Below are 23571 nucleotides of genomic sequence, written 5' to 3' on the forward strand. Positions count from 1 at the left end.
ATGTTTTTATGGAACTAGGATGTCAGATTCATGATGGAAATTTGGAAATGCCTGTTTTGGGTGCACTGAAAATGAGTAGTTCAGATGAACAAGCTATTTATGCAGACATGTGGTCAATACTGGATACTGGTTTAATCTTCTAGTAATCCAGATATTACCATATGGACAACCTGCACAGATTGATCTGATGAGGCCTCACTGGACAAATGAATATCCTGCATCAGTTAATTTGCTGAGCTTTTATGTTAGCTTTTATCAGGAGAAAAAAAAAATGCTTTCCAGCACATAGTTTATTCACAGTGGCATATAAAATGAGACTGATGACAATCGACACAGGTTTAAGGCAGCTTGTTTGACAAGCAGCTCATGATGGTTTGGACAGTTATCTGGAGGGCTTTTTTTCTATACTTCATTGTTTGTAGCCAATGCACAGCCTTTCCAATGTGGAACCACCTTTGCACGACATATCAGAGAATGCACTCAGTTTTCTCTTGAATTTTGCTTTCAGTGATGTACCTGCAGTAATTTTAATACCATAATGGGTTATTTAGTTTTGTTATCAACCTCTGCTTTCTCAATCTTCTGTCCTGTGAGGAACTGCCATATTCCTCCTCTGTAGTTCTCATTTCCCAGGGCATATACAAAGGCATCCACCGTTGGCACAGTCTTGGCAATTAGGGCAGGGATCTGTCATGAGACACAATATTTATTACTAGGAAAACACCAAAAAGGCCAGTGGGCTGATGTCAGCCTATGTTGTTTCCCTTTACCAAAAAAAGCCTGTCTCCAATAGTATTAGTTTGCTACTCCCAGACAGGGGAGAAGTAAAAGCAATTTGGCTGGTGGGAAGTCCTACTCAGGAAATTATAGCTTCCAGGAGAAAGAGTTTAGGTTGACATTGCCTGAAACAGGGATCACTCAGTTGAGAGTGAATACCAACACTTAGGAAGAGTGAAAGGTGTGCCATGGACACCTTTGGATGGATAAACAGGCTGATGTTGCTAACACATTTAATGTGGGATACTGAACACAGTAATGCATTCAGTGACCTGAAACTGGGCTGATTTTGGGGCACGGAATGAAAGTTGAAAGGTTTGAGATGATATTACTGAGTTCCAGCAGTGGCTATGGAGCCAAGATTCGTAGATGAAAGGGGAAAGCTTTAGGACCTTAGGAGTGATAAATTACAGCTTCCTTGAGGAGAGAGTATTAGAAACATGAATGGGACAACCAGTCTCTTTAAAACTGAAAATCCTGAGCTAGTACCTCACTCTGGGAAATAGACAAACCTTCTTACACGACACAGAACAGTACAGGTTACACAGCCTAACTAACTGCTGAAGAAATATACCCCTGACTTCCTAAATATCTGCTTGATCAAAGGAATAATGCAATGACTGTTATATCACTGTGCTTAACTGTTTTCACTAAAAATGGCAGACGATCAGAATGCTGTGAGGAAAAGGACTACTTCTTATATCTGTTTTTACCAGTCAATCCAGTAGTGAGTAAATTGGCAATGTTGCACAGAGAGAGGGGGGTGAGGAGAATGTCACTTTGGGGTTTGGGGTGGCACCGACTTACCATGCGGTATTTTGGTGGAATGAACATCACATTTTCCACTGCTGCATAGGAGCACAGGAGGCAATAGGGACCCCAGCAAATGACCAGTGTTTTCAGTGGCAAACCAGTGTTAAACTGGAAAACAAGAGCAATAGGTTTGTGTTTCACAATCACACACTGCAACAAATGGATGGGAGAGGTGCTGTGGGATTGTGGTTTGTGTTCAGTAGCAGGAGAGGATCAGCCAACAGGATATGGGACAGAACAGTGCAGCAGCACCAAAGCCCTGATCCTGGGCGTGGGTGGGGAGTGACAGAGGTGGCAAAACACCTTATGGTAGATCAGATAAATCTGTGTGTGCTGGATATAGAAGCCATGGCCAGTAACTTCTGAGGGGAGAGAGCAATTGAAAATGTAAGTGAAATTGAAGCAATTGAAAATTAAGTGAAAATTTAAAAACAGATTATAAGGAATTATATTTTGCTGACTTTCTAGATGGTCTTGCAGACAAACTATGCGAAGCCACTGCTATGCTGGTGCAACAAATGGATGCAGTAGCTGTGTTGTGGTAGGAACATATCTCTGTCCTTTATGCTAGGACCTATCCATGGTGTCCATGACCAGCTGTTCCCCAATATGTTATAAATATTAATGGCTAAGGAAGTGATGATTTCATCCTTAAATTGTCTGCACTGTAACTTGTCTGCACAGCTACAGAGAATTGTGAGAAAGAAATCACATGCTAGTGCATACAAACTCACTGGAAAAAAGTATTAGACATAATAATGAATACTGAGATTTATTCAAGAAATACATAGAGGGCACAAGTATTTATTCCAGTCAGCTACAAACAAGTCTGCCTGACTGTCTCTGTCAATATAACATTTCTCTTGGGATCTGACTGTCTTTACTGAGTGCAGGGGTTGGGCTGTGCCCCCAGCCATGCATAGTGCCCCAGCCTGCACCTCAGCAAACAATAATCACCACATTAGATTCTCATAAACCTGCCACACTGGAGCAATTCCTTTGTTTCCAGCTCATAAAGGTTTCTGACTTTCCTCAGCCAAGTGTTAATACAATGTGTATGGGAAGGCCCTTCTCCCCCCATGGGGTGCCTGCATGTTTTTTTGCAGAACTGTAGTTCTGTCTGAGTTTCTCAGCCATAAGCAAAGACCTGTAGCAAAGCAGGAAATAACAATCCTTCCTGAGATAAATTTCCCCGGATAAAAATTGATATGCTATTGGTAAATATTCTGTATGCTCTGTGTTTGTTTTTTGAGGGGAGTTGGACCAGTGTTGATGGAGGGAAATCTTCAGGAACACTGGTCCAACTTCCCCTTTGATGGGGAACTGTTTACAGCATTAGGCTGGGGCAAATGTGGCCATCTGGTAAAATGCTGATATTTCCAAGGATGGTGTTCCATGAACTTTCTGAATGGCCCCATCCTGTGTTGTACTCCCCTCCTACTCAAGTAGTACTGGGGAGTTAGGACAGAAGGAGCTGAGTCAAAGTCTTTGTGAAAGAAATTGGTTTTATTTCAAGGACTTTGTCTCTACTGAATGCAGCCCTATTTTGTCACAGTGACTGCAGGGGTTCAGGGAGCTTTCTTACCTTATAGTGCCCAGTTTTCCTGAACTTTTGGTGTATGGACTGATAGGCTGTCAGCATGATGAAGCCTGGGATCATGAAATTGAAAGTGGACAGAGCAAAAAGGAATGTGACATAGTTTCTGGACAAGGCGAGGAGGGAAGAAAAAAAGAGGGTGTTAATTCAAGTCTAGTACATCTATGTAAACTTGCTGTAAGTATTTACCAAATTGTAATTTAAAAATTGCTAAAACCACTTCTGTCAACATGCTTCAGGTGCAGCATTTGCTGAAAGCCAGTTAAGCTGTGCTATTGTGTATGGGATGGATAGTCTTGTAGAAAATCACAACAGGTATTTGTATTCTAAACCCAAACACCACTACTCAGACATCTGTGCTGGCCCACATAAAGCCAAAAGCTTTATGAAAATATCATTAAACTATTATGAAAATATTATGAAACTATTCTGAAAGAGTTTCAAGCCCTAAACCCAGAAAAGATGCAGCATATAGATGAGTGAGGGAGTGGCAGAAAGCTGAGCACCAGGCTCTCCCACAGAGGAAGCTGTTCCATGTGCCACCATGCGAATCCAGGCAGCCTGGGGTGGTGCCTGCCTTATCCCAGCTGCTGGGGAGGGACATCTGCCCCAGGAACAGTGCTGGGCACAGCTGGGCGGGTTTGTGTGCCACCAAGGCCATCCTAGGGGATGGCAGCCTCCACTCTGCTCCTGTGGGAGCTGGTCCTGGCCCTCACCTGTCCCCTTTGCTGTAGTCCAGGGTGCAGCAGGTTCGGAGGGGTTCGTAGTCGTATTCTCCCCAGCCCAGTAAGGGCATCACAGACCAGAAGGCAGCAAAGAGCCATGCAAACACCATCATGGAGGCAGCTGTGCTCCACTGCAGCCTGCTCCCTGTGGGAAGAGGAAAGGGTGTCTCCATGCCCCGAACAAAACCACTGGAAACAGCTGTCAGGCCCTTGGGCTTCAGGCAGAAACAAGCAGTTGTTTGTATCCTGAAGCTGACCTGAGTCTGGAGGAATCAGTCTTCCATGAAATATGAAGGAAGCTTTTAGGAAACAGCAAACCGTACTTCCCTTTTTTTATGTCTTACTTAGACAAATGCTGTGTTGCTGCTGAGCTTTGTACCACAGTGGAGATACAGCTGCTGTTAAAAACATTATATTCTTGTGTTTCGTAATGTGTTTAAAGACACAATGAATGGGGTGATGCAATAAACAGTGTTTGAAGAAAGAGAGCCCATTGCAGAGTGTGGGTCAGGTCAGAAATGTGACTGCACTCACTCCCCAGCCCCTGCCTTCCTTCCTGCCAGGCCAGGAGGGTGTGGATATGTCATATACTCTGTTCTAAAGTTACTGGTCATCACAACCTGAGAACAGAGCTTATTCTAAAAATACTGCTGGACAAGTAATTTTGCCCTTAAGATCATCACTTAGCCTATAACAGGAAATGTGAAGCTCAGCATTTGTATTTTTTTTCTAATTTTATAATAAAGCATTCCCTTGTCGCTATCTCATCTGGTTCCACCAAATACTATAGGAATGTAATGGAAGATTGGAAACTTAAGACACAGGAAGTATTTCTTCATGGAGAAGGCAGGCAAGGCTTCCTTGTTGCTGCAAGATATTGTGCTAGTCTCACTGCTTGCATGTAAAAAGGTCTGGATAATTTTGTTACTGAGGCCAGTGTCTGTCATCATGCCCATGCTGAGCAGCCCATGACGCCAGCAGCACCAGCAAGGAGAACAGTGACTTTTCCCAGCACTCCTTTCTAATCCAATCTCCCATTAGGGACAAGTAATGATGTAATTTTCACTGAGGTTAGCAAGCAATCTTTTTGTCTGCCCTTAGACAGCAGCATCATGACAGCAGGCAGGAAGGTTCAGGCGAATTCTGATCTGTCCCTCAGAGGTGAAGGACTGGGGATGAGGTGCATTTATTTTTAGACCTGGTGAAATCAGCTGCTGGTTGACCCTTCAGAAAATATTTACACACACATCAGAAGTAGTGAAAATTGTATGAATGTAAAATTAAACAAGCTTGAGATTATTTTAGTTTTACTCAGAAAAACACTTTCAGTACAAGAACAGTAAAAGAATCGTACTGTCCTCACATGGCAAAAATGTCCTCCTCTGAGAAGGCTGAAAGCAAGAGCACAAGTTGAGAGCAGTTCAGTTGTTTTTGTGCACAGCAGGCCATTGCTTTACCTTAAATGCCTTTTCTTGGCCTGATAAAATTTAATGTAATAGCTGTGTAGGTCCTAATTCAATTAAATACATGTGCATGGGGTTCAGCATATGCTTACAGATATAATTCTTAATTAGGGCCCTTTGCTGGCAGTTTGGTCCTATTAACTCAAATCACTCTTGTGCTTTGGTTTTCTCTCTTTGAAAAGCAAAAGGGAAGCCTCTCTTTTCCACACAGTGGAATAATACAGGGAATTTAAAACGATTTCTCTAATTGCTTTGGAACAGAAAGACTGCTCTCTCATCATTCAAAGATTACTAAAATTGTGATGCCAAAAGATGAACTTTTAGCAAGTGCTAGACGATCCTTTTGATCATGAAAGCCAGTTTTTAGTGATGTAATCATAACTGTATCTCAGGGTTTAGTTTTTGGAAACATTTATGAATGTATTTTTGTACGGTTTATGATTTTTTCAAACAATTAGCTGATTTTCACAGACTAAAAATTAATCTCTGACGCTGGGCTACCTTTCGGCTAGATTTCAGTCTGCTGTTCAAAAGGAGTGTCTGAAATAAAAGGTCAATAGGATTTTCTATAGTGAAGGGGAAAAATAGTCCCTTTTTCTCATTCTTACAAATGGTTAAGTTATAATAGCTGTATAATATTAAGTTATAATATATTTCAGGACACTATATGGCTTATACCAAACTTGATGTCATGCATAATTTAAAATTAGCTAAGTTTGCAAAAGACAGAAATATCTGAAAATCTGCTAAGGAAAAATATATATCAGTCATAAATTAAATAGGTGTTAGCACCTACTTCATCTGCAGTGCAAAAAGTCACTGGTGCTCACAAATATTTTTTTTTTGTAGGAATAAGAAAGCTATAATGTGTAACAGCTTATTTTGTGCATATCATTATAAAAAGCTCTTTAAAATAACATAATTAAGGGTTATTTTTTATTAATTAAGGGATTTTTTACTCCACTTTTTAAAAAAAATTATTTTGCTGTGGTTCACCATTATCTTAGACTGTCTTGGTAACTGCTTCAGTGAAAAACACAAGATGTGTAAAAACATCAACATTTTGTCGGGGAAAACTGATAGAGGTGCAAAGCTAGATGAAAGGAATGCAATCAGTGTGACAGGAATCTAGGACTTACTCCTAATTTGACAGAGCTGACAGCTGCAATTTTAGCAAATGGTAGTTTGGTAATCTTTGAATACTGATATAACAACCCAGGTTAGCTTGGTTGTTAAGGATTAGATAAAAGTCACTGTAATTCTACTTTTAGAAATTGAATGCTGCTGTGAAATCCCTGCTGGTTTTGTCTTCTATTTTATAGTATTGATAGAAGTACTGATATAAATCACTTCAGATTTTCTGTTTCCCCCTAGTTCTTAAATGCAAGTTAAAAATCTATTTTTTTTCCTTTCCTTTTAAATCTATAACTTTATGCTGTGCTTATGAACGGACCAGGATCCTTTCCCTTTTCCCAAACTTCTAATGGCAGTGTGAGTGGAGTGTGAATGGCCAGAGAGGAACTGACAATGTCTGCCTTGATCTAAACTGTCACCTTCTGTCCTGAATACCTGGCTGCTGAGAGACAGCTTCCTCAGAATCTGCCCTTTTCTTCTTCACTGTCAGGCACTAACATATAACTACTTCTGTTTTCTCCTTTTCCCCCTAATGATCAAATTTTAAAATCTTTTTTTCCCATCTTGCTAGGGATTGACATTGATACCCTTCAGACTCCCCTGCTATCTCTCCTCTTAGTGCATACTTTTGGTTATTTCTCTAGTTCTCTTCTCTTTGCTGTGAAAGTAGCATCTCATAGACCCCAGAGCCACACTTAGGGGATGAAAAGAGAGTTGCCCAGTGTGCTTGCCAGAATTAAAAAAAAAACAAGGGAGGGAAGAGTAAAATATCCTGACCTTCTCTGTCACATGGGTTGATGATATTATTTTCTTCCATATGCCAAGCAACATCAATTGTCTGATGTTTGAATTGTCAAATGTCTGATTTCTGGTGAGTGACTTGTCTAGTTATCAGTACACTTTAAAGGTAGTGCTTTGTCACTTAAGGCTGTGCTGACTTCCAAATCTAAAAACCTGGTCAATTTTCAGAATGTTGGTGAACAAATTTGTGATATTAGCATCCAGAATGGTTGTAAAGTCCCAGGTTATCCTATAATCACAGTAATCTCTTACATTCTCCTCAGCTCTTTCTTCCCAGAAATAGGGATAGTAAATAATCAAGCTGAGGAATGCCACAATGGGGGTTTTCTTGGGAAACTGCTGGGACGTAACAAAAAACTGGGGATGATGTAGTTGAGCTTGGAAGGAGTATCAGATCCTGGGGAATGAAGATAAAAGGCTGATAGCTTTGTATTTTGGGTAAAGGTATTTTGTACCTTCTGTACAGGCATGCAACTCACACCAGTGTCAACAGGGGTTTAATGTATGGATTGAGAACACAGTATAGCCTGTGGGCTTGGTGTAGCACATCTATGAAATATGACTTAATCTTCCTTGCAATCAGCACGTGAAGAATTGAACTAGAAAGGGCTGGTTTTACTGGAATAACCACAGGGCATGAGCACCTTCTGGGTTTTCAGTTTTGTTTTGTTGTTCAAAATGTTCGCTTTAGGAGCCATGTTTGGCCATCAGTAAGTAACAATTTGAGCAAAATAAAGAAGCTTGTCCCCTTAGGGTCCTTCTGTCCTCTTAAATGTAGTGTATGTTCTGGACTGGAGGAGTGCATGACACAAAAGCATTAAAGTCAATGTGGCAGAGAGTAAAATGTCTTTCCCAGAGATGCTTATTTTCAGGCTCTCTCTTGTGAAATACAGATGCTCCTCTTCCAGCTCCAAATGCATTTCAGTGTCCAAGGGGTGTTAGTATGGATTTAGCTCACAGCCTGCATTATTTGGGGCCTTTGTCTAGACATGAAAAAATACATTTCTTTGCCTGAGCTGGATTCCTGCAAAAATTGCAGAACAAAAAATTTGGCAGCCTTTCCTCAACAGGATCATGTTCCCTGTGTGCTTTTTGGGTGTATTTTGCCATTTGCTGCTGGATTCATGTGGAGGCTCTGTGGGTGAAAAAGTCTCAGCATCCCAAAATGCCTGCATATTGCACAAAGGGGCTGCTGAGCTCTGTCTGCCCAGTCATGCCTCTGCATGGGCTCTCTTCCAGCCTCTGTCTGCAGAGGCAGCTCTCTGCTTACACCAAATTTATCTGTCATTAGCAAACTCTGCATGGACATGATGATCTCTTTGGTACACAGCAGGGTGTTGGATGAAAGCCCAAGATGAATAGATTTTTCTTCAATATGAGGAATTGGATTTTATTTGGGATTTTGTTTTAAAGTTTACTTATGGATTTAAAGAAAGCCTGGCAAGAGGGTCACAAATTGGATGTGATCAGGACAAGGAAATATCTCCTGAAGGTGGCTGATAATTTCCCCTGTAGAGGAAGGGTTCCTTTGGAGATGCTGTTTGTATTTGCTGTATCTAGTGTGTAATAAAAACAAACTTATATATAAGATACACAAATTATAAGTATGTGCTTGCTTTGATTCTCAGAAACCTGAGCCAGCTGCCTTTTGCAGAATGTGGGGAAGGTTGTGAGGGGAACTGCAGCCCTTACTTGTGCAGTAGTGATGGTATCGGTCCCAGGCGACGGCTGCGCTGGAGCTAATGCTGGCCAGGGCTGTCAGGAAGCCATGGAACCCATGGATTTGACAGCCATCAGAGCCATAGGGCCAGTATCTGTCAACAAACAAGGAATATGTTAAGAAAATTATAGAGAAAGGTGAAGACATGTTTGGAAATTGCATTAACAGAGAGGGTAAAATGATACCCTGTGCTCCTCCTGTCTGAGAAACACTGTGAAAAATGTTACTGTGCTTGCTTTTAGGCATTTGCCAGCATTTTTCCTGCTGTGGTGTCTCTTACAGTACAACAGCTATTTGTACTTTTAATACTGAGAAGAAAATATAACCCTGCGTCTGTGTATTGAAAAGTTGGGGTTTTTAAATTTGAAATCTGTGTTTCATCTGATTATCCAGATCTTCAAGATTTGCCTCCTTGTGAGGAGCCAATTTGTCAATGTGTGCAAGTCAGTGCAACACAACAAACGGATAAAGACTTGCAGACAAATTTAGGGTCAATCTAGTGGTTTAGTGAAATGATGCTTTGGTATTCAAGTAACTTCTATAACCACTGGTAAAGCTGTCTGGCTAAATGTCTTCTCTAGTCAGTGTTATAATCTGTCAGTGATGATATGCAGTAAAATCTGCTTTTCTACTTACCCAGAACCATGTAGGTTTTGTTTCATTGTTTTGGATTGAGGGAATGAGAAGTTTGGCTATGACTTATGGTAGAAAGAGAGCCATTTAATTAGTTAGACCTCTTAGAACTTAAGCTGTTAATTTTCATGTGGTTCTCCCTAGCACGCTTTGGGAAAACCTTTGTGCCATACCTGAGGAAGCTGGAGAAGGCAGCGATGAAGGCGTTGATGCAAATGCCGCAGTCGGCCAGGGCGATGCTGAGAACCAGCAGATTGCTGGGCGTTCGCAGCTCTTTGATTTTTCGGAAAGAAATGATTGTCAAGCCATTCAGACAGAAACCAAGCAGGGCTGAAAGACAGAATTGTTTGGTGTGATTCAAGTGGAAATTGAAAATAACTACAACGATACTGCTGTTTTATTTGGTGAGAGAGCAATAATTACAGTGGAATCTTATGCACAGGAAATAGATCTGTAGTGGTCAGTCTGCATGCAAGTTACAAAGGCTTTCAGAAGAGAAGTTATAGGTGACAGCTCAAGCCAGTGCTTCAGCCTTCTTCATTCATGTGGAGCAGAAGCAGTTTGATCTTATTTGTAATTCTGCCTTTTGTTATAATAAGAGAAACTGGATTGTCAGGCTCCATGCAGGGACACATGGTTCAGGTTTCAGAGCAAGTGAGATGCAGAGGAGGCAGTTTCAAGGGAGCTGACATCCAGCACATGCTGTTGCTGTACACATGTCCAGGCCTGACTTTGATAGAAAAATGGTTTGTATTTAATATCCATTGTAACATTCCTTTTTGGTTAAGCACAGAAATCCCTCAGCCATGTTTCAGTCAGCCTGCCTCTCTTTGGGCTTTTGTCTCAGGGTAGCCTACACAGTGCTTGAATTACACCAGCTCAATCTTATTACTGTCCCTCGTCAACAGACTATACATGGAAAGGAATAATCTAATTATGAAGAGCAGTCACTGATAGATTTAAAAAAATAAGTTTATGTTGTTCCTCAGAGAGGGATCCAAGCAACCCGAGCCATTCACCCAGCACAGAGCTGTGCCACTCTGAAGCCCATCCTTCACTGGTTTAAACTCAAGCTTTGTCCTTTAATGCCCTTTTGAAGGCGACCTGAATTAGTTTAGCTCTGATGAGGATCTGACTCAACGTCCAGTCTCTAAGTCCCAGTTAGATGAGAGGTACTGTGTCTTTGTGTTCTTCTTGGAAAAAGAAATGCTGTAGCACAGAAAAAATCCATATCCCCTAATTCTGTAAAGTAGTGCAGTTACTTATGCTTATTGTCTTAATTCTGCAGTTACATAAGATGGATGATTTTTTTCTAGTCAGAAATCCTGCTTCTACCTTAATTGCATTAATGGCTGATGGCATAACCATAGTAACAGCTGATGTGTGTCTATCATTGCACAATATATAACAAAATATTTCCAGGAGAAATATTTGGAGCCATTTGAGATCTGCTGTTTTTATTTCCTCCCTGCCAGATTACCTCCCACCCACAGGGTAAAACTGCTGTTAACTCTCTCAAATGCAGAGAAGCCTTTAGGAGAGATGTGTTCTGAGCATATTTGGAGTAGAGCTGAAGAATTATTACTATATCAGATTTTTTTCTATCTTTTCCCTCTTTTTGGAAGCCTCAGGCTTTACCAGATTCTGCTTTCTTGAAGGTCAGCATGAGTGTACAAATAGAGAACTTACTAAATTTTTTAAGAAAGTGTTGAGTTTTCATTTTTAAATCAGCAAATATGTTCACTTAATAAACTGAATGCAACTCTTCACCACAACCTTTCTTTGCAAGTTGCACTTAGAAGCTGCCATAAGGAAAGGAAAGGAGAAGTGTTCATCAACTTTGTCTCAGAGTGTTTCAGAAAGTAAATTACTCTTTAATTGTTTAGCTTGGTCTTCTAACCCAGATGACAATAACAAAGTTTTACTGGCAATCTACTGGGCACATTCTGCCTAAAACCCCATGGGAAATACTTATGCTTAGTAAACCATAAATGTGTTAAACTACACCTAGTTTTGACTGAAGGTTGCCATGGGGCTCTTTGCTGGAACTTCCACAGCTGCAGGACCCCAGCAGACTGCAGCCCCCAGCACAGGCCAGGTCTGGCAGGGCTGTGGTGCCACGAGCAGGTCCCCAGCAGGACCCAGCTCTGCCAGCCCCCAGCACTGTCCCTGTCCTCCTGCTGCTCCCCCTCTCAGGATGGGAGTGCAGGTGCTGCCAGGCTGTGCACATGGCTCGGGGACTGTGGGCCAGGCTTAGCCCTGTTTAGGCAGCAGCCTGCCCCTGGGCAAGAGGGAGAAGCTTTTCCCCCTCTCTTCCAAGGAAGTGTCTGACAGCATTTCCAGCTTTCCTTTGCAGCCAGCTATGACCTTAGGTGCAAGGCAAAGGTGAGCACCCGTGCTCCACGTTCATGGGGTGAGCTAACGAGCATTTATCCCACTCTGAGGGTGCTCACAGCTTCTCCTCCTCTGCTGTTGGGCCCCACAATTCCCACATCCCCCTCTGATCAGCACTATGCAGGAATGGGATCCCAGGCCCTGGGACTGACACCGACAATATCCTAGCTATGAGCCTGTGCTAGCTGCCAGCTAGATATAAATTCACAGTTTTGTTGCAGTCTCTCAATAAGGGGAATATGCCTTAAGAAAAGATCACACTGGCTAAATTAAATTGATATGGTTTGTTACTTTTACCCAGCAGCCATTAATTGCAGTGCTACCAATGGAGTCTGGATGTATGCTAACAGTTTACAGGTTTTTTTGAGCTATCATGTTTGATTGTAAAACAGCCATCACAACCCACAAAACAAGCAGTCCAATTTTATTGAGAGATTATCAGTCATTTCAACTTTCCCCAGAGGAAGTTAAATTTGTCTTTAAAAGTCAACAACAAAATATTACATCCCAAATTCCTGAGAAGAGAGCTGAGTAGCAAGTACTTCACTGCCACAGCTATGCATAGAGTGCAGATCTTCACAGCAAAGAACTTGCAGCTCTTCCTGATTTAGTCACCAGAAGTGCTGGTGATGTAGCCACAGTAACCAGGGTCAGCATACCACAAATGCTGTTGTTCACTTCAATTTTCCTTCCCCCCTCTTACCAGAAATAATCGGAGGAAAAAAAAATCTTGATGCCGAGGTCCCACACCAAACTTACCTTCTACCAGCAGGGCAGTGCCAATGGCAAACACTTCTATTTCAGTGAAGCCTTCAGGGAGAGGGTGTGCAGTGACCATTCTTATGGTAAATATGCCAAAAGATTTAACCTCTGCCCTCTGTTATAGCTGTGGGGCTGCCTTTTCTCTGGATCTCTCTACTTCCAGTAGCCCAAGGCTTCTTAAAGGAGCAGCTCACGTGCAAACACATGCTGTTATTATATAAAAGCTTTGGGGTTTTTACTCCCACCACTACAATCCCTGCAGGAATGTTATTAATGATGGGACAGGAGGAAAAAAAAATCTTCTTGATGCCGAGGTCCCACACCAAACTTACCTTCTACCAGCAGGGCAGTGCCAATGGCAAACACTTCTATTTCAGTGAAGCCTTCAGGGAGAGGGTGTGCAGTGACCATTCTTATGGTAAATATGCCAAAAGATTTAACCTCTGCCCTCTGTTATAGCTGTGGGGCTGCCTTTTCTCTGGATCTCTCTACTTCCAGTAGCCCAAGGCTTCTTAAAGGAGCAGCTCACGTGCAAACACATGCTGTTATTATATAAAAGCTTTGGGGTTTTTACTCCCACCACTACAATCCCTGCAGGAATGTTATTAATGATGGGACTAGCATCAACCCGCACTCCCCCTTCCCCTGCAAATCGTATTTCAGACACCAGCAAAATGAAAGCATTCATGGCAATTACAACAAGTTCTTTGTAGACACAAGATTAAGAAACCTGTCCAGTTAATTTTGCAACACTGGAAAAGAATTAAATGTTGTGGAACAAAGGAAACATGTAATTGGGGAGTGACCTGAAAAACAAAGGGGCACTCATTGAGTTGATAATTAGAGGAAAAGTATGAACCAATAATTTCTGCAGCTTGTAGATCTTCCCCTCACCCATTTTTTTAGAAACTGGCCAATATATTTTTCTGGCAATGACTGTTCTCTATATTAACATATTTCCTTTTTGTAACTGAGGCTTAAATTAATATGCACAGTGGCACAGCTTGATTAAAGACAAACACAAATTACTGATTTGGGGCCCTAAACATACAAGGACATGAGTGAGTTGCTCAGTGGTGAGCGCTCACAGGAATCATCTTACTGTTCTTTTGGAGATGTTTGGGGACAGGAGTCTGGGTGCACAGTGGCTCTGGAGTATGTGCAGCCTGCAGCTTGTCCAGGCTCCAGGTCATTGCTTTAACAAGGTGCCACTAGCATGATAGTTGCTTCTTTGATACGTAACTTTCTTCATCCTGATAATCCTACTACAAAATGGGAGCAGAAAGGGATATGAGCACAGGGGATATGAGCTTCCCCCAGCTCAGGCCCCACACTGTGCTGACCTGGCTCCCTGTTGATTGAGGTCTCAGGCAGAGCGAATTCACTCCAGATGCCACCAGAGCTTGCTCAGCTCTCCTGACTGTATGGTGAAGTTTACATTTCAGGGGTGCATTTACAGTCAGGGGTGTTGGTTGAAGATGGTGGATTTTTTTGCAGTTTTCCTGAAATCTGTGCTTAAAGGCTGTGATGCCCAGGAGAACTGATTAGAGCTTCAAGGCTGCTGTGAAACCATCTTGCTGAGTTTTTTTGATCTCTGGTATTCAATTTACAGCTCTTTTTGATGCAGGTAATTGCCTTGATGGATATGCTCTTAGATTTTGAAGTAGAATTCAGGAGGGTATGATGTTTGTTAGGCTATACAGATATTTGGTTTAAGCAGAGTAAAATTACATTGCACCACATAAATCCATTGTTATGTTTGCCTTTCATTCACCTACATGTCTTGATGACAAAGAAGGTGACAGTCCTGCCTCCCAGCATGGCAAATGAATGACATAAACCTGTGTTTTAATAGTGATCCATTGTATGTTCTTGCAAAAAAATTAGTGCTAGATCTTGTAAATGTGCTGTAAATCTTCCTAGTGTGATAGTTCTGAAAATGGATGGCTCATTGTAATGCTTGTCAACATAAAGCTGCATAGCTCCTCTAGATGGGGATAAAGGACACAGATATTTGAACTGCCCTCCTGAGGCCTGTCAGGTACTTTTGGTTGCCTGCCACTGTACTTCACCTTCACTCCAGGCAAATCTCCCAGATCTGTTACACTGCTGGTAGTTTTTGTGGAGTGTATTAAAGTCTGTGGGGCAAACTTTGCTCATTCCAATACTATTTCTTCCATGAAAGCAGGCTACTACCCCAGTTCCCCTGGATTTCAGAGACCTTTATTAGAATGATTATTTTGAACTTGTTGACTGCTTTTCTTTAAGTATCTTAACAATTTCCATGTCTAAGTCTCATTTAATTTATCAGTGCAGAGTCTAATTACACAAGTCAGTCATAGGCAAACTTTCCAGTGGCAGTTCAGCATCTGAATCAAGTGAAATTCATGTCAACAGAAACTTCCTGCATCAGTCTCTTAACTCCTTTGCTGATGCTGTGTTGACTTTCTAAGGGTATGTTGAGATAGTGTGGAATGATATATGGTCCAATATGGCTGCTAACTTCAGTTATAAATTCAGGTTGTAAATGGTTTTCTTCAAGCAAAGAGGAGGTGCAAATAAGGAATAAATTACTGACTTTGATAGAATCTTCTAATGGTAGCTCTTTTTCCAGTTGGTAAAACAAAGCTGCATTCATTTCCTTTCTGTCCTTTTTATGTAAGATGTAACTTCACATCGTGTATTCCTGTGAAGTCAGGGATAACATGCAAATGATAACTGGTTTGCAAAGACACTCATTAACTCCTTAGTGATGAAGTTTTTTGTGATGCCTTTCTATTTTATGCACTCTTTCAATAGCTACTTGCTCTTTCCAAATTGAGGGGGAAAGGTCTTTTGCTCAACCTGATGTTATCCTAGAACATCATCATTTGAATTCCACTGATCTCCTTTCTGCATCAATAATGGATCCATTTCCTTTTAGCCTCTCACTGAAGAATATTTCACTGGTTACTAATCTGTTTGCAAGGAATACACAGAAAAAATATATGATAGTTTCTTGCCAGATGTCCCTGTGGTTTTCATAGAACTGTGTATATATTTGGTGGAAGCATATTAATCTTTGTAAAATATGCATTGGTACAAGCACAACAAAAAAAGGTGCAGTGCAAAGATAACAGAGTGCTCATGCACTCTGAATTTTCTTCAAGCAATCAATGCAGATACTGACACAGTATTTTATATTCACAGCAAGAACTTTGCTAAATTGATGTGTTATTATTCCTCTGCCTTCCTAATCCTTTCTTCTGATTCAGGTTTAGCCAAATTTGACTTTTTATGTTGAAATATGCCTTTAAATGAAAAATGGCAGGATTTCAGCAGAAGCAGGCTGGGAATGCAGTCACCCAGAACTGCAGTTTGGTATCACTGAAATGAGTGGTAATCTTGGTCCTCATGGGAAAGGCTTCTTGCCAAAGAAAGGAAACAGAAAGTGTATTGTCTGGAGACCTTCTGGTTGTGTAAATTTGTTTCAGTTTGGTAGGGGTGGTAGGGAATATGACCCAGATTGTAAATAGGCACCTGGTGCTGGCCTTAGGAGGGATGATGCAGGGAAAAAGTCACCACACCAGGGTGTGCACGGGCATCAGCCCTTTGGAAATACCTGCAGCCACTCAATAACCCTTCTCCTCAACAGTCTGTAAAACACAGTATAGCACTCTGCTCAGTCTGAATTTCTCTGCAGTTGTGTCAGAGCTGTTGAAGGAAGATGCAGTGTTAGAGGGCTGGGCAGGGCCAAGGGTTCTGGGGAAGGCAGGAGCCAGTGGCTGTGCTTTGGGGAGTGAGCCTGGCAGCCCCAGGAGTGGTGGGGAGAGTGCAAGGGACCCAGGGCAGGATGGGGGCCAGGGGTGGAGGTGATGTCTGTGCAGAGGAAGGTGGAGGAAAGGGCTCACTTGCAAGTACAGAGAAAACATCAAGGTCAGGGATAATATCTGGGGAAAGCTCCTTGGCCATGTTGAGCAAAATGAAGGAGCTGTAAACTTGGTGGGAAGTAAGAAAGCCAGGAGGGGCAGCTTCAGAGTCAGAGCCAGAGCAGTGCTGTGTAAAAGACTCTTCAGAAGAGGACACAGATCCACCTGCTCCCCAAATATCACACATTAGCTCTGTGATTGGCTCCATGAGGATGCAACACTTGGGACTAGGCAGCACTGGGACTGGCTTTCCTGCCTGCTGTTGCACCTCAGTCTTTCAAGAGTCAGAGCTTCCTGTAGAGCTGGGAATCATTTCCTCTACTGTTTGAGTACCTCTCCAGAGACAGGTAGCTTAATTCATAGTAAATGGAATATATAATTAATAAATATATGTATATCCACCCAGGCTAGAAAATTAATAAAGTTACTAGAACATGTATTGCATCCCAGATTTCTTAGTCTTTGCTGGATGTACCAATCATGATGGTTATCAAATATGTATAATTTTTGCCCTGGTCTGTTACCCATCCCTCAAAATGCAATTTAGACACCTTTCTATCAGTTAGCCTACTAGTTTTAGAGTCATACACGTATTCACAGTATAATGAGATATGCTATCTCTCTCTGATGAATAGTGACTTATTTCAGGACTTTGAAGGAGAAGGCAGTCCTACAGAATGCAGGATGTACCTAACACTGGTAGTGTATTTCCCCCTTGGTGTTGAGACCTTCCCACTGCAGAGGAATAACTCCTCCAGGGATTACAGTTCAAAGACCAGTACCCAGTTATCAAAAAACCCTCTGCTTGCAAGAGGGGCTTTAGTTGTATTAAGAGAGGATTTGCACACCAGTTCTCCTATTTATTATTGCTCTTGTAAGGAAGAAACATGATTGTCCCTGAACCATTTCTCATGAGTCTATGCTACTGACCATGTATGTAGATGAACTTCTAGACCACATATGACACATAAGCACATCTTTTTTCCTAACATTGCAGTATTGTATATCTTGTCTCAGCAGTCTTCTACCGGTGTCTGTGTGTCGGGATTTCCCCAAACTTCCTGCTGATATTTCCCTCACAAACATTACTTTAGCCTGAATTCTGCATAGCTTTCCTCAAATTCTGTGTATGATCTGTGCTTACTTTTAGTGGGATTAATCACATCTAAAATCTTTCTCATATAAAACCCAAATGTGTTAATTATTTAGTCTAAGCTAGGCTTTTGTTTACTGTTACTGGATGGAATGGTCAGAGAATAACATTAAAAAAATACACAAGGTAAAAACTTTCCTTTTCTCATTCTTTGTACTTTTTTTGGGTTGTTTTGTTTTGTTTTGTTTTTCCAAATATTTTCTTGGCCTCTGTAAGACTTGCAGCTTCCAAGAAGTTTACTAGAACTGCCACAAAGGTATGCAAAATCTCGGAGCTGTATTCAGGTAAATCAGAGTAGGAAAGCCAGTGACTGTCAGACTGCCAAGAGGGCAGAGGGTTGCTGTGTAAAACACTGTGCTTGCTCCATCTGCATTCAGGAGCCAGATAAATAATGCTGGGAGTTCTTGCATGCCTGAAGAAGCAAAATAAAACAGTCACTGTTTTCTAAGCAGAGGTGACTCTGCTGGGCTTAGACTAACACTATTAAGGTCCAAATCAGAAAAGGTGGTTGCAGTCAGCAGTATTACTGCATGGGCCCCTCTGTCATGCAGCTGAGGATGCTGAGCCCAAAGTTAGCTGATTTTGTGGAACTGAGGGAACTTCACTGGGTTTTAGGCAATAAAGGTACAATAGAGATACTGGACCAGGAATATAAACCTAAGAAAGCTTCACTCATTTAAAATACATCAGATATGACCATGGTATGTCCAGTCATTAAACTGGAGTATTGTGGATGTGTATGTGGGTGAGGCTTCTCAGACAAGAGTTCTTTTTTCAGTGAGAACGATGCTGCTGGACAGATATTTATGCTGTTCTAGGTGTATGTTTTGGTAATCCCTGATAATCAGTTCCTCTGCTGCCTTTCCTCTGTAGAGGAGTTGACAAAGAGTTTGTCTCAGAGAATTTCGCTCTGGGGTCCTGAATGTCCAATCCTGGTGGAATTTTCCTGTCACTGTGGAGCCTTTGTAGAAGAAGAGTAGAAGAGCTATGGCCATGGTGACTGGCCCACTCCTCCCCTAAGGTGAGGCAAGAGGTTGTGTCCACCTTATCTCACTGGTTGCTGAGGGGCTCATTCTCCATTGGATATGGAGGCTCTGGCCAGCCCTTCACACCTGCCTCAGCCAGGGCGAGGCCTCTGTGGGTGCCTGAGCGCAGAGGGAGCAGACAGGGAGACACCGGGGGGGTTGGCTTACACCCCTCCATCCTCTGCCAGGCTTTGCCTTGCTGGGCACTGCTGACCAAACTGGGGCCTCGTGGTGGCTTCTGCTGCAGGGACAGAAATGTGTGCACTGGGGGAGGTGTGTGAGTTTATCTCCCGTGGGCCAGAGGTCTGCCCTCACGTCTGCTCTTCTGCACTGGCTGTAACAACCACGGTAAATATGCACAAAACAACTATCACTGACAGACTTGCAATGTGCCATGCCAAAAGCTGTGTGGGTTTGTTTTGTTTCTTCAGCATGTCCAGAGCTCTGTTAATGACTTTGGTCCTACAGGTCGGGAGGAGCTGCCTTCATCAGCATTAAGTGCAAGATCCAATTTAGAATGACGTCACGCATTAGCGTGTGCTCGGCTGGCATCAGTGGGAAGGATTTTCCACTTCACATGTGCCCTGCCAGAAGCTTCTTGGAGGTGCATTTACCTAATGAAATTGATTTCGTATCTGGCCTGTGTTGCCTGCTAATAAAATCTTTCATACAAAATCATGATAATAAGATACTTTATTGCTTTCATTTATGCTAATATATGCTGTTTGATTTGCTTTATGCCATATTTTTCTAAGAATATGGAGAAAAGAAAAATAAATTCTGTCCAATTGCCATATTAAACATGAGCGACTTAGTGGAGCATGCTGCGTTTGTCACTCAGGTTTAGCTGTTTGTGAGGAGAATCTTCTGATAAAACATTTCTGGCTTTTCTGGGAAAAAAATTTGAAACTATGATGTCAAATAATTAACTTAATATTATTAAATACATTTTTTTCCCTGAATTATAACCCCACCTAAGAAAGGTAAGAAAGATTTCCATGGCTGAACACAGCTGAACTTTGCTGACAGTAGACTTTGATCTCATTTGCTTTGCATTTATTTACACCAAAAATATAAACAGGAGATCTGGTTCTTCTCAGAGAATGCAAAACAAATTCTTACACTTCAGATGAATGACACTTTCTGACTGCTTCTTTGTATGTTTTTTCCTACAACTGATATTTTTAGTTTGGTGCAGAGAAGAAACTGTTTACTTCGCTTCCTAAGTAAATAGCAAGGAGCAGAATTTTTATGATTGGGAGTGCAGAAGTGTAAGTAAAGAGCCTAACTCCCACTAGTTTCATTATGGAAGGGAATTGTCTGTCATGAAAAAAAATGTTTTTACTTTGCAGTGCAAAATGTGGTATTGATTTTAAACTCTCAAATAAATATCACCTGCACTTACAAGGAAATTATCTAATGAGTGTTCATTTTACATTAGATAGCATAATGAGTGAATAACTGTTCAGTAGTTGGGAGGAGGTAATACACTTAAGCCTTAAAAATACCATGAAAATCTAGAAAGCTGTTGTACTGGAAACAGTGCTTCAGGATAAACCAGAATTTTGTGTAGAAGCAAATTAATAGGCTGTTGAACACAGCAATCAGATTTTGCTTCCAGTTTTATTTCTTCCATCTGCCTAAATTAGGGAGAGAGCATGAATGTCAGCAGAAGCAGCATCCTGTTACAGCCCACTCATCAATGCTGCCTCATGCAGTCCTTGAAGTGCAGGCACTGGTATCTACTCTTAGTTTTAAGGATTTCTTTTAATTGTCTTTGTTTCACAGATTCTCTCTGTTCTCTTCTGCTTGCTCCAATCTGAGACTTCACCTCAAGTACTGCATCCAGTTCAGGGACTCCCAACAAAAGAAGGACCTGGACCTGTTGGAACAAATCCAGAGGAGGGTCATGAAGATGATCAGAGGCTGGAGCATGTCTCCTATGAAGAGAAGCTGAGAAAATTGGTGTTGTTCAGCCTGGAGAACAGAAGGTTCTGGAGAGGTCTAGGAGCAGCCTTCCAGTACCTAAAAGAAGCCTAGAAGAAAGCTGGAGAGACTTTTTGCACAAGGGCATGTGACAAGAGGGAATCACTTTAAATTGGCAGAGGACAGGTGTAGATTATGTATTAGGAAGAAATGTTTTACTGTTTATGGAGCAGTGAAACACTGGAACAGAACGGCCACAGAAGGTGTGGATGGCCCATCCCTGGAAGTGTTCAAGGCCAGGTTGGAAGGGGTTTTGAGCAACTGGTTGTAGTGGAAGTTGTCCCTGCCCACTACAGCAAGTTTGGAACTAGGTGATCTTTAAGGTTCCTTCCAAACCAAGTCAAACCATTGTGTGATGCTATGATCTATGTAGCCCATGAACCAGGGGAATAGATCTGCTCCCTGTGCACCAAGGCCTTCCTCCTCCACTTCTTTCTCCTCCAGTTCCTTATGTCCAAAGCCTACCTGAGCTGGTTTCCACCCCTCCTGATGAACCTCTTGTTGAGTTTCTGCAGGGTGAGGGCAGACTCACTCTCTTGACCATTCAGATGAAGCCTAACATGGTATCTGTGCCTTGATGGTTAACTCATCATTTGCATCATTTGGTGGTGATGTGTTGATGAAGGATTGTACGATAATCCAGTCAACAGGGAGGGAAAACTCCAACATGTAAGTGCTGATAAAATATAACTGGGTTAATAGTTGACTGGTCCTTTTCCCTCTCTTTTTCTCCTTCCAGAGACACACTTGTGAATACACTCCAAGATGTGAAATCTGTTAATGTTACCTCTTTAATTTATCTGGTTTTATTAATCTCTCAGCCTACCTCCAGGTCTTTCTCTTTCTTGTTCAGAAGTGACTCTGTCATGTTTAGTAAATAGCAGCTTTCTTGACAAAGTGCAGAGCATTAGCTGCTGCTAAGGTATGCTTTATTGACTGCTATTGATTTTTACAAATTAAGTTTACTTCTACTGCTCCTGACATTTAGTGGTAACTTAAATGTTTCATTAGTGAGGCAAAATTGAGGTTCATGAAAGCAAACCTTACAACACAGTTCTGCTTTCTACAAGTTTATTATCCAAGAGCTCCAGTGGAGGGAAACTACTTTATCAGATGCATTGAAAAGAGAACAGATGCAAGAGGTTAATTATGTCACATTGCCTTTTCAGGTAGAATTTAGCTTCAGATGTTTCAGTCAATGTTGTAAGTATTGAGCTGAGGCAGAGTCTGGGCAGCAAGGCAAGCTGACCAATGAGTACACTAAAAAAGCCCAATAAGCTTGGTCTTAGGTTGGAGATCATTAAGGGAACTGAGAAATCATTAAATCTAGAAATGGGACCTAATGGAAGTCAATGAGAGAACAACCATGGACAGTTAATGAGCAGCACTGCATTATGTTCTCATCTCTTCAGAAATAAATAATAAAATACTTTAATTTCTCTTTGAACAACAGCAAATGCAGAATGTGAAAATAGCAGGGGGAAAAATAGTCCTTTGGGCCATCCTTTCAATAAACAATTTCTGCAAGCCTTAATTAATTATCGGAGTAAGTTGTGAAACAAGCTCATGTGAAACAAGCTTATGTGAAACTATGGCACCATAAAATGTCTATTTAATAGTTAGCCCCAAACCACATCTAGATTACCTTGAAACTTTGAAAGTTCATTACCCAGAATTACTGAAAAATCACCAGCATAACTTCATTGTGAAGAACACAGGTTGAACTCTGCATGAGAAGAGCTCCACTCCAGAAATCCTGGTGAGCAATCTTTGTTAGGAACAACACTGATGTAAGCATAGTCATTAACCTCCGGCAGTTTGTACATAGATAGGCGTGTTATTGCTGCACTTCTGAGTGGTAACTTAGGTATTTCAAAAGGAAAACAACAGGGAAGAATGCTGGAAAAGTGAGGTGTCTTTGGCTGACCTTAAGAGAGAGCTGAGCTTTTCTTAGCATTCCTGAATTCCTGCCACTCAGCTCTGCATCAGGTGGCACTCCCCAAAAGGGTCCCTTACCTGAGCTTAGCTGTGTCAGCGAGTCAGAGCACAGTGGTCAGTCCTGCAGGTGTGTGCTAGCCCTGGTTGAAACTGAAATATGTACCTATTTACTGGGTTATTAACTGTTCATCAGTAACAGGCTTGTTGCCAACAGTTCAGTAATTGCTTTATCAAACTAGGAGTCTTTAAAAGAAAATAAAGCCTTTTAATAGCATCACTATATATACATATATATATTTTAGTGTTCTTAGATAGAAGACTTACATTCCATTAGCACAAATAACTGTTTTAAATATTCCCAACACCTCTGCGAGGAAGTAAATTATTGCTAATTCCTGGTCAGATAACAGTTATCTTGCCTGTGATCTATGTCCCCCAAAAATATATTTGCTTTTTTCTTGCATGAGAGCCCCAGGCTGCCAGAGGAGGATGTTTTGAAGGGGCTGCTGAAGGAAGAAATGCCGTTAATGGTTCCGGGAAGCAATAAGCACCTTCATGAAAATAACTCAAGTCCCCATCCTTAATCCCTGCCTATCCTTTTTTATCTGATGGACTCAGCGAAGGCTGGAAGATCACAGTGCGGCTGAAAACAAAAGGGAGTTAACAAGATGTGACCGTCCGATGGCCATAACAATAGGCGAAGCCCTCCACGCTGCCTAGAGCCAGGTGCGCTGCATGCCCC

At 41.7% G+C, this 23571-nt stretch overlaps 1 protein-coding gene across 2 annotated transcripts; it reads right to left on the minus strand.

Annotated features, from left to right (window-relative positions):
• Window positions 1–348: 348 nt before the first annotated feature.
• RGR (retinal G protein coupled receptor) lies at window positions 349–12991 on the minus strand. Of its 2 annotated transcripts, XM_041404992.1 has the most exons (7): window positions 12817–12991; window positions 9837–9993; window positions 9003–9124; window positions 3904–4057; window positions 3176–3293; window positions 1585–1698; window positions 349–687 (listed from the first exon to the last, which is right to left on the minus strand). In XM_041404992.1, exons 1-7 carry the CDS (start codon window positions 12893–12895, stop codon window positions 544–546), a joined length of 888 nt encoding a protein of 295 aa, XP_041260926.1. In that variant the 5' UTR covers window positions 12896–12991; the 3' UTR covers window positions 349–543. The 2 variants fall into 2 exon arrangements, with proteins under 2 accessions (XP_041260926.1, XP_041260927.1); XM_041404993.1 differs by lacking the exon at window positions 1585–1698 and having other exon boundaries at window positions 544–687.
• Between the last annotated feature and the right edge of the window lie 10580 nt (window positions 12992–23571).

This window comes from Onychostruthus taczanowskii, unplaced genomic scaffold (assembly GCF_017590055.1).
Source record: "Onychostruthus taczanowskii isolate IOZ18803 unplaced genomic scaffold, ASM1759005v1 scaffold22, whole genome shotgun sequence".
In the NCBI taxonomy this organism is placed as follows: domain Eukaryota; kingdom Metazoa; phylum Chordata; class Aves; order Passeriformes; family Passeridae; genus Onychostruthus; species Onychostruthus taczanowskii.

Bases quoted from the DNA above. Each gene is read 5' to 3' on its own strand.
- RGR (XM_041404992.1), bottom strand. From the start codon at position 12,895: ATGGTCACTGCACACCCTCTCCCTGAAGGCTTCACTGAAATAGAAGTG. The intron at 4,058-9,002 runs GTAAGGGCTGCA...CTCTTCCCACAG, and splicing joins ATACCATCACTACTGCACAA to GGAGCAGGCTGCAGTGGAGC. The intron at 1,699-3,175 runs GTAAGAAAGCTC...CTTGTTTTCCAG, and splicing joins GGAAAACTGGGCACTATAAG to TTTAACACTGGTTTGCCACT.